Source organism: Primulina huaijiensis, chromosome 3 (genome assembly GCF_012295235.1).
Source record: "Primulina huaijiensis isolate GDHJ02 chromosome 3, ASM1229523v2, whole genome shotgun sequence".
Classification (NCBI taxonomy): domain Eukaryota; kingdom Viridiplantae; phylum Streptophyta; class Magnoliopsida; order Lamiales; family Gesneriaceae; genus Primulina; species Primulina huaijiensis.
The window spans coordinates 18,721,281-18,730,736 of NC_133308.1; the positions used below are offsets into that span (position 1 = coordinate 18,721,281).

At 35.5% G+C, this 9,456-nt stretch overlaps 2 protein-coding genes across 12 annotated transcripts; one reads left to right on the forward strand and one right to left on the reverse strand.

Annotated features, from left to right (window-relative positions):
• Nucleotides 1-868: 868 nt before the first annotated feature.
• Nucleotides 869-3,426, forward strand: LOC140973580 (uncharacterized). Its single transcript, XM_073436497.1, has 2 exons — nt 869-991; nt 1,351-3,426. The coding sequence occupies exon 2, from the start codon at nt 1,468-1,470 to the stop codon at nt 3,220-3,222; it is 1,755 nt and encodes a 584-aa protein (XP_073292598.1). The 5' UTR covers nt 869-991; nt 1,351-1,467; the 3' UTR covers nt 3,223-3,426.
• Nucleotides 3,427-4,651: 1,225 nt separating this feature from the next.
• On the reverse strand, nt 4,652-9,084 carry LOC140973582 (uncharacterized). 11 transcript variants are annotated; one of them, XM_073436504.1, is made up of 4 exons: nt 6,756-9,084; nt 6,061-6,144; nt 5,366-5,518; nt 4,652-5,274 (listed from the first exon to the last, which is right to left on the reverse strand). In XM_073436504.1, the coding sequence occupies exon 1, from the start codon at nt 8,841-8,843 to the stop codon at nt 6,897-6,899; it is 1,947 nt and encodes a 648-aa protein (XP_073292605.1). In that variant the 5' UTR covers nt 8,844-9,084; the 3' UTR covers nt 4,652-5,274; nt 5,366-5,518; nt 6,061-6,144; nt 6,756-6,896. The 11 variants fall into 11 exon arrangements, with proteins under 11 accessions (XP_073292605.1, XP_073292604.1, XP_073292608.1 ...); XM_073436503.1 differs by having other exon boundaries at nt 6,046-6,144; XM_073436501.1 differs by lacking the exon at nt 5,366-5,518 and having other exon boundaries at nt 4,657-4,904; nt 5,014-5,274.
• Nucleotides 9,085-9,456: the final 372 nt, after the last annotated feature.

Genomic DNA, 9,456 nt, shown 5'->3' on the forward strand with positions numbered 1-9,456 from the left:
AAAAATTTATTTTATTATAACATTATATTATATATTAAGTATATACACAATAAATAAATAAACAGTAAAATAAATATTATTACTTTTGTTACCTTTTTCTTCTGTTTTGGAGCTTGGAAAAATATGGAGGACTTTTAGAGCTTCGTGCTGATAACGTGTTGTGAAAAAGTAAAAATTTACGGTAAAAAGTAAAAATCTCAAACTCTCAAAATTATCACACTATACACTTTATAATATTTTTCTCTCAACTCAATTGTGATTTTCTTCACAAATGAGAGATCTATTTATAGAAAATCTTTACAAATAATCCAAAAATAAATTACATCATTACCTTCATCATCACACACAAATTTCAATATTCAACACCTAATTTTACCTAATTTTCAACATTCAAATATTAAACATTCAATATTCAAATATTCAATATTAAATTATTAAATTTCAACAGTTAGGAGTAGAAGACTAGAATTGTCTTTTTTTCAAAAAAAAATTGTATTATAATTTTGATTTTTTTTTTAAATAAAAAAGTGAAAATTGTATTTTTTATTTTGTAATTTTGTCGCTTTGTGATTTTGGTTTTCTATGTTTTTTTTTTTCAGTTTTAGTCATGTGATTTTTTATCTTTGATAATTTTAGTTTTTTTATTGATAGTATTGATATGAAATTATATATATCAATGTCACATCACTATTGTATTGGATTCTTGTCAGCGTCAAGTTGTAAAAAATTAAAATTGACAAAAAAAAACAAATATATTAAGCTAAAATTTGAAAATTTAAGAACTAAAATTGCAAAGTCAGAAATATATTACCTAAAAAGTAATTTTTCATAAAAAATTAAAAAAATCTTCAAACACGTGGCCTTCGACAAATGAATTGACGATAATAACCTCGACTACCCTAATCTAATGTCCCTCGTCTTCGTCGGAATCCCAACTCAGTTTCTCACTCTCTTGCGGTCTTGCCCATAAAATCACCCGCCAAAATCTGAGGTCTGTTCATCAATTCAACCCATACTGATTTCGAGTTTAACATTTTTTTAATATTAATTATGGTTTCGATTTTGATTATTGTCGCTTCGGCACTGAGAATACCCAATTTTTGGTGGATCTTTGTTAACCGATATTTGATTTTGATTCTGTTAACTTGCGTATCTGCGTGAATTTTTCGTTACCCGAATTGGGTTTTGTTTTTTCTTGATAAAGTTTGAATATTTCGAGCTTATTAGTAATGGTCAATCTCAGATCCTCGAGAGCCTGAATGTTAGTACTGCGTATTGGCTGGTCGATTGTGTTGTACATAATGTTCTGGTCTTGTCACTCTATTATCTGAAATTTTAATTTTCCTTTAGAGTTTCCATGATTGATCAATGTTGGTGAGGATGGTACCTGAAGAATTTGGACCGAGTTAGCCAATTGGTTGATGGTTAATGTATCGGAGTAGGTACTTTTAGCTCTGGCTCTGGCTCATGGAGGATTGCCATTTTGTTGTTGGCCAGGAGTTTTTCGACGTTAAGGCCTTCCGCAATGCGATTAAAGAGGTTGCAATTGCTCAACACTTTGAACTTCGTATTATTAAGAGTGATCTGATTCGGTACATCGCAAAATGTGCTGCTGAAGGCTGTCCGTGGCGTATACGAGCAGTGAAGCTTCCTAATGCCCCGACGTTCGCCATAAGAAGCCTCGGAGGAGCACATACCTGCGGGAGAAATGCTCATACTGGACATCATCAGGCCTCTGTAGATTGGATCGTGAACTTCATTGAGGAACGACTGCGGGATAACATAAACTATAAGCCAAAAGATATTTTGCACGATGTTTATAGACAATATGGGATAACTATACCGTACAAGCAGGCTTGGCGGGCCAAAGAGCGTGGACTTCAAGCCATATTTGGCTCCTCCGAAGAAAGTTACTGCCTTCTTCCTGCATACTGTGTGCAAATTGTGAAGAGCAATCCTGGAAGTGTTGCTGAGGTGTTTACTTCTGTTGCAGATAACCGTTTTCAGCGTGTTTTTGTTTCCTTTTATGCTTCTATTTGTGGATTCGTGAATGGTTGCCTGCCTGTTGTTGGACTTGGTGGAATTAAGCTCAAGAGCAAATATCTCGGCACGCTACTTTCTGCCACTTCATTTGATGCTGATGGTGGATTATTTCCACTTGCCTTTGGAGTTGTTGACATGGAAAATGATGAAAGTTGGATGTGGTTCTTGTCAGAATTACACAAGGCCCTTGAGATGAACACGGAAATGATACCACGTTTGACCTTCTTATCTGACGGACATAAAGGTATTTCAGATGCTATAAAGAGAAAATTTCCAGCGGCTTCTAATGCAATTTGTATGAGGTACTTGACTGAAAGCATTGGTAAGGAGTTCAAGAATCCAAGCCTTATCCAACTCCTTTGGAAAGCTGCATATGCCACTACTACAACTGGGTTCAAAAAAAAAATGGTTGAACTTGAGGAAATTTCTTCAGAGGCAACAAAATGGCTACAACAATATCCACCTTCTCGCTGGGCATTATGTTATTTCGAGGGTGCACGATATGGTCATCTCTCATCAAATATCGATGAGTTCAATCAGTGGATAGTTGAAGCACGAGAACTGCCTATAATTCAGGTTATCGAGTGCATTCACAGTAAACTAATGGCCAACTTTGAGGACAAACGTGCTAAAAGTGAGTCGTGGTTTTCTATGCTTGTTCCATATGCCGAGCATCATATAATGGAGTCAATGAATCGTGCATCAATATACCAAGTTCTTCGATCAGATGAAGTCGAGTTTGAGGTACTTTCAGCAGAAAGATCTGAAATAGTGAACACCGGGACACGCTCTTGTTCTTGCCGTGATTGGCAATTATATGGAATTCCATGTTCTCATGCCGTTGCAGCCCTCCTGTTCTCCAGAAAAGATGTCTACTCCTTCAGTGAAAAATATTTCACTGTTTCCAATTTTTGTAAAGCATATGCAGAAGAGATACATTCCATTCCAGGTAAAATCGAGTGGAAGAAGGAATATGAGAACACCATGGGTGATGAAATAAGACCTGTACGACCACCTAAGGTGCGTCGACCACCAGGACGTCCCGAGAAGAAACGTATGTGTGTGGATGAATTTAGCCGTGAGAAGCATACGGTTCACTGTAGTCGTTGCAACCAAACGGGGCACTATAAGTCGACCTGCAAATCAGATGTATGTTGTAACATTTTAGAGCAAATGTAGATGTCTCATTGTATAACTTTAGCCGATGTTCTTGCAAACTTGTAAAGGGTCTTGTAAAAAATGAGTCTTGATGTATGCTAATCTGCATTCTATGTTGGACCAATGTAAAATCATCACGTTTTTTAGGATCTCCCAAATTTGCCCCTACATGTATAGCCCACCATAATGCTACAAAATTTATCAATAAAATTCGATTGAACTCAATGATGCAAGACATTTCCAAATCAACAGAGTAAGTCGGCCAAATTGCGAAAATCAGAGCATTTGGCGTGAAAAAGGAAAAACTCTATTCTCTACTTCTCGGTTTTGTACATGTTTTCCATTGTTTATACATTTTCCTAATCGAGAAGAAAACGTTATTGCTAAAACTACAAATAAACGACTTCAAACCAAGTATTCCGTATTCTGACACTGCCTCTCAAGCATGGTACAAGTTTAGCATTCTAATCTTGAACGATTAATAATTATGTTGAATCAATCCTTCCTAAAGCTTTTGTGAAGATGCCGGCCATATGTTGATTTGTTGATATGTATGCTATCTGAACGAGTTTTTCTTGAATCTTCTCTCTTACAAAATGACGATTGAAATATGTTCTGTTTTTTCGTAGTACATTGGATTGGCTGCAATGTGGATAGCCCGATGGAATCTTGTTGGCCTTGAAGAAATACTTGGTTCACATTTTAGGTCGTACGACAAAAAGTTTTTTTTCAGTACGATGATCACATAGGAATTTTTTTAGCAACGCCCATTTTTTGTGTACATGTCTCTTAGCTACTACTTAATTCGGTTGATGATTAAGTAAATTATAGATTTCTAATATATGTTCATTCTATGTTTGGTTCACTATTAACTTTTATATTTTACTTTTTTATCCTATAAAATTAAATGATTTACTCCTATCAATCCAACGGAACAATATTTTAAGTCATGTTTGGTATGGTTGAATGGAATAAAATAAAGATCGAATGAATTTTGGAATGGAATTAAAAAAATAAAACGTATATCTATTCAATTCCTATGATTAGCATAATAANTATTACTACCATCATCATTATTTATGTTTTATTATTTTTATCATTAAATATTAATTATTATTATTAATATTATTAGTATTTTATTATTACTATCATTATTGATATTAATTTATTATTATTGTTGTCTTATCATTATCATTGTCATTATTAAATGGTAATTTAAATATATACAGTTGAGAAAATAAGAATACGTAAATTCAACCAATATGGTAGGAATGCTCATTCTCATGATGAGAATATACGAACATGAGAATAGACATTCTTATTGAAATGTGTGTGTTCCAATTCCAAAAGCTATATCAAACAAAAGAATGAAATGAGATTGAAAATATTCATTTCATGTTCATCTCATTGTATCTTTCCAAACATGCCCTTATTGTGTTATTAAAATTCGAGTAACTTAGAAAGAACCATTTTCTTTATGTCGGGCCAATTCGATACTACAGTTAAAGACATTGCGCCACTCCATTGAGAAAAAAAAAAATCTAATTATCAGGTATTTTAATGGGTCATCGAATGTATCCGCCGATTAACTTATACTCGTCCTTTTGTTATTAAAATCTTCTGATGAAAAAGCTATCACCCAAACAAGAATCTTTTGCTACTTGATCGGTCGGATACCCGATGTTCAGTGGGCGCCGTGATAGCTGCCCAGAAAGATTGGTATGAACACGGATGAATGCACAGAATGAAATAATCTAAAGACAACTCAATAATCAATATCCCAATTGAAGGATCAAAAGCATTCAAACCTGCCTTTAGCAGATGGCAAACGAAGTCAGATCCTAGTGCTACTCCTCGACTGCTTGAATCTTCTACAGGCTTCCGAAACAAACCACTTCAGGGGATACAGAGGTCCGTCATCTTCTCAAGAATTTCCTTGGACATATTGACAAGGAAATTTACCCAAATCGTATGGTGTAGTTTTACCCCAGTGAACTTTAAAACCAGGAGGATTATACTTGTCGCCTATCTTGTGGGTATTTTCCTTGTTCTGCCAACTACTTCATGCATGGCCTGCGTACATAAAATCATGTTCGATAAGTCCCACATTTACGTATTTCAAACTTTTGTAGCAAAAGCCCTCTTTCTTTTACTCGTCCCTTACCTTTTGTTTTGCACTTTTATGTTTATAATGGCTTCATCTTAGACGATCTGCGAGAGAGTGTGTGTGTGTGTGACGCAAAATATAAGTGTGATGCATGGTTGTCCACCGACGCGTGTTCCAACCTATTCCACGTGACAAACTTCTCCTGCATGTCTGCAGCTGACACGAGTATCTCATACATGAATTACTATGCACACTGAGACAGCGTTGTGTGATACAACACACAACAAATCCAACTGGGACGGAATGATGCTTTCTTTATATATTTTTAACAGTGATATGAAATGACCAAGTTGCAAAACACTACCATCTGCAAAATAAGCTTCAGTCTATTTTTGTCATGAACTGGTTGGATATGAAAGCAAATAGTTAATCTCATGCTTCCGTCTATTTTTGTCATGAATCGGTTGGATATAAAAGCACATAGTTAATCACATGAGAACTGACATTATTTCCAATGTAAAGCATGAAAGAAACATAGACCAATACTTTAAAAAACGACCTCTTTCAAGAGCAATACGCCAACTTTTAATATGGTGTTTACCAGATGGAATCAGCATGCCTCCCATATATTTCAGGAAAAAGGAAGATTAAATAATCATTATGTCATGGTAGGTAATGCACTAATGCTAGACAAATAATTAGAATGGAATCGATGGACATATACAAGAGATATTTACAGGATTTTAACTCACGTGTGCCTGAGTAGATGGTGGTTGACAATGTGAGACATTCTTTATCTGAGGCAACTTGCACATTTACTATAAAGTTTTAATAGCCTGTACAAAGAGAGAATAAATAAGCAACATACATTGGCCACATAAATCAAAGGAATACAAATGATAACATTATAGTATAAAAAATTTTAGGTTGAGTAGTGATCAGCAACAATTGAACATGATCAAACAATTAAAAATTTTATAAATGAAATAGAGCAAATGAGCGTATAAAGGGTATCTATGCTATTTATTAAGCATGGAGCCCTTATAGAACTCATCAATAATTATTTTACAAAAAAGTCTATGATACCTATAATATTTAAAAAATTAAAAACACTAATATAGAAATGATATATACTTCATTAAAAAATTCAAACCCACAAAAACTATTCAATCAAATAAATAAAAAAATGTAAAAATATATCTATTTTACATAAATATTTACTATATGGGAAATATATACTCTACTGCCTTCTGGTTTTAACAACGTTTTCATCAGATACAACAGAAGATCTATAGGTTGATGTCAATTACGTTTTAAGCCATATACAAGTTAAAGCCTCTAAAGTCGCTAACATAAATACAAAAGGGACACTGATGATATTCATGAGGAAAGTTCTTACGAAACTCAACATGTCAGTTACAATCAGATTCTTGAAGTAAACTCTTACCATCAGAAGCAAATATATGTAACTATCGTCCCAGCATAAGATAAAACACCATTTGCGTCGATGCATAGACACTTTCTTCATTACTGAGCTCAAAAACTTCTGCCCCCGCAATAGAATAACAAGTTTCTCCTTCCATTACTCTCACCCCAGAGAAACAACAGCAGATGGCAGATCATGATACACGGGCATGCGAAGGCCCGAATCGTCCCGTGGATAATCATTAGCCTGTCCATTGGCCGACAACATCTGTGCATCCTTAGGCAGCAATCCCAACGTTCTCAACTCAGCAAAGAGATTAAGGGCTGAAACGGAGTTGTGGAAAAGCTTTTTCACCAATTTAAACGTGCAATCGTCTAAACCAATATTACTATATGCCATTTCTTGAAGCACGTGCAAAACCATGTTAACATCTCTATTCTTACAGAAACCAGAGAGTATCAGGTTATATGACTTCATATTTGGAGCTACATTCATCTGCTTCATTTGGCTAAACAAACTATAAGCATCTTCTGCCAGACCAAACCCGAGAAGCCCCTCGATGGCAACATTGAATGACACAACATCAAGTGAAAAATTCTCAGTAGCAGCTTTTTTGACTAATCCAATAGCTCTACTAAAGCAACCTGACTTTATAAGCCCATGAATCATTATAGTATGAACATGAGCATCTACACCTGGATTGATATGAATAATTCCCTGGTAAACATTGAGTGCCTCATGTGTCCTACCTAATCTGCATAACGCACTCAACAATCCAGCAAAACTATAGTTATCTGGTTGAAACCCTCTATATATCATGTCATTATAATACTCAACAGCACCTTCTGGATAGCCAGCTTTGCAGAAATAAAATAGAAAACAATTGCAAACTACCAAGTCAGGTTGTACGGCAAGTCCACTGATGAGTAAAGGTAGAAGCACATATTGTTTAGACAAACAAATAGTCGACATAAGAGAAGATAAAGTATAAACATCAGGTGTCAGTCTTAGATCTCTCATATCAGAGTAGACTTTAAATGCTACATTGTACCATCCAATCTTAGATAGGCAATCAATCAGTACATTACATAGAACCAGATCCGGAAAACATCCTTTTAATTCCAGAGTGCCGAGAATTTCAAAGGCCTTGCTGGGCATCCGAGATTCCAAGAGCCCTTTAATCAATGATGTGCATGTAATTATGTTCGGGGTACAACCTATCTTAAACATTTTCTCTAGTAAATAAATAGCAACCTCAATCCGACCAGACTTGCAGAAACCATCAATCAATATGCCCCAAACATTCATAGAGACAGGAACACCTAAAACTATCATCATCCCTAGAAGCTGTAATGCCTCAGCCAACATACCGAACTTAGAGAAACAATTTAAAACCAATAAATAAGTCTCCGGGTTAAGATAAAACCCCATCATAAACATGCGACTTAGCACCACTTTTACATTATGAACTTCGTTGAGTCTGCAAAGATTACAAATGGCAATACTAAAAGACAAGAAATTCGGGGCCAATGATCCGTTTAAAACTCTAAGGGCCATATCCACACGCTCAATCTTGAAGAGCACATCAATGACAATGTTCTTTACATACGTATTAGGGATGTAACCATAGTTATTCATCACCTCAAATACTTCCAGTACCATATCGTACATAGCTCCACGCCAGTAAATTCTCATCAAAAGCAAAAAAGTTTGAGCTTTTGTGACGCAACCTACAGTTTCCAATTCTTGAACTATCCCTTTCACAGTTCCAAATCTTGAGGTGAGGTTAGAAACCACGTTCACCATATGATGGAAAGTGGATTTGTCATGGAAATAATTAGGTTGGCGAGCGCACCACAGAAAAAAGCTGAGAGCAACTAAATCAGAACGGCAGCTTCGTAAAGTAGTCTGCACGATCTGAGGGGTCAGAAAGGGTGTCTGGAGCCGTTCTTGATTGCTGATAGATTTGGCACAGGATTTGGTTCGACGTTTTTCGGCGGTGTGGTAGTCAATTGGTGAAGAAACATGGTGAATTGCTGCCAAAGCCTGTAATTTTTCAGCAAAACAAGGAGCCACTTTCAGGAAATTTTGCATCAATCGCCATAGCATTTCCTTGTGCGCCGATTTAAGGGAAACACAAATATTGAAAAATCGGAAATCTCACAGACACCTCATCGCTTCGATGATTGACGGCTCTACCTTCCTCCACACAGCTAGAAATAGCATGGCGGAGGCCGAAGCCGAGGCGGAGGCGGAGGCGGAGGCGGAGGCGGCGGCGAGGTCAAATGTTGGTATGAACTGTGTTGAATTGAAGAAAGAGGACAGCAGGCCCAAGACAGAAGCAGAGGCGCTTTGATTTTCAAACGCATAGTTTTTGAAATAAAAAAAGGGAATACGTTTATCGAGTAAATTTGAAAAAAAAACCTTCGATTTATATTTTCACTTAAGCATTTATTCTTCTGATCTGAAATCTTGGTTTAAATTCTTAAATGAGAACATTAAATATATCCTTGTTTTTATAATTCAATATCAAAATCTAGGTAGAATTATTTCAAACACACAAAATTATTATTAATGTGTAATTAAATGTTTGAGTTGGAGAATTTTTTCAAATAAGATGAATCTGAACACAGGTTCGAGATTAATTATTTATAGGACTTATTCTAAAACTTTGGAATATTTGAAACAAAAAAATGTAACCATGTTAGATATCAGAAACAAA

Coding starts and splice junctions, on each gene's coding strand:
- LOC140973580 (XM_073436497.1), top strand. CDS start 1,468: ATGGAGGATTGCCATTTTGTTGTTGGCCAGGAGTTTTTCGACGTTAAG.
- LOC140973582 (XM_073436504.1), bottom strand. CDS start 8,843: ATGCTATGGCGATTGATGCAAAATTTCCTGAAAGTGGCTCCTTGTTTT.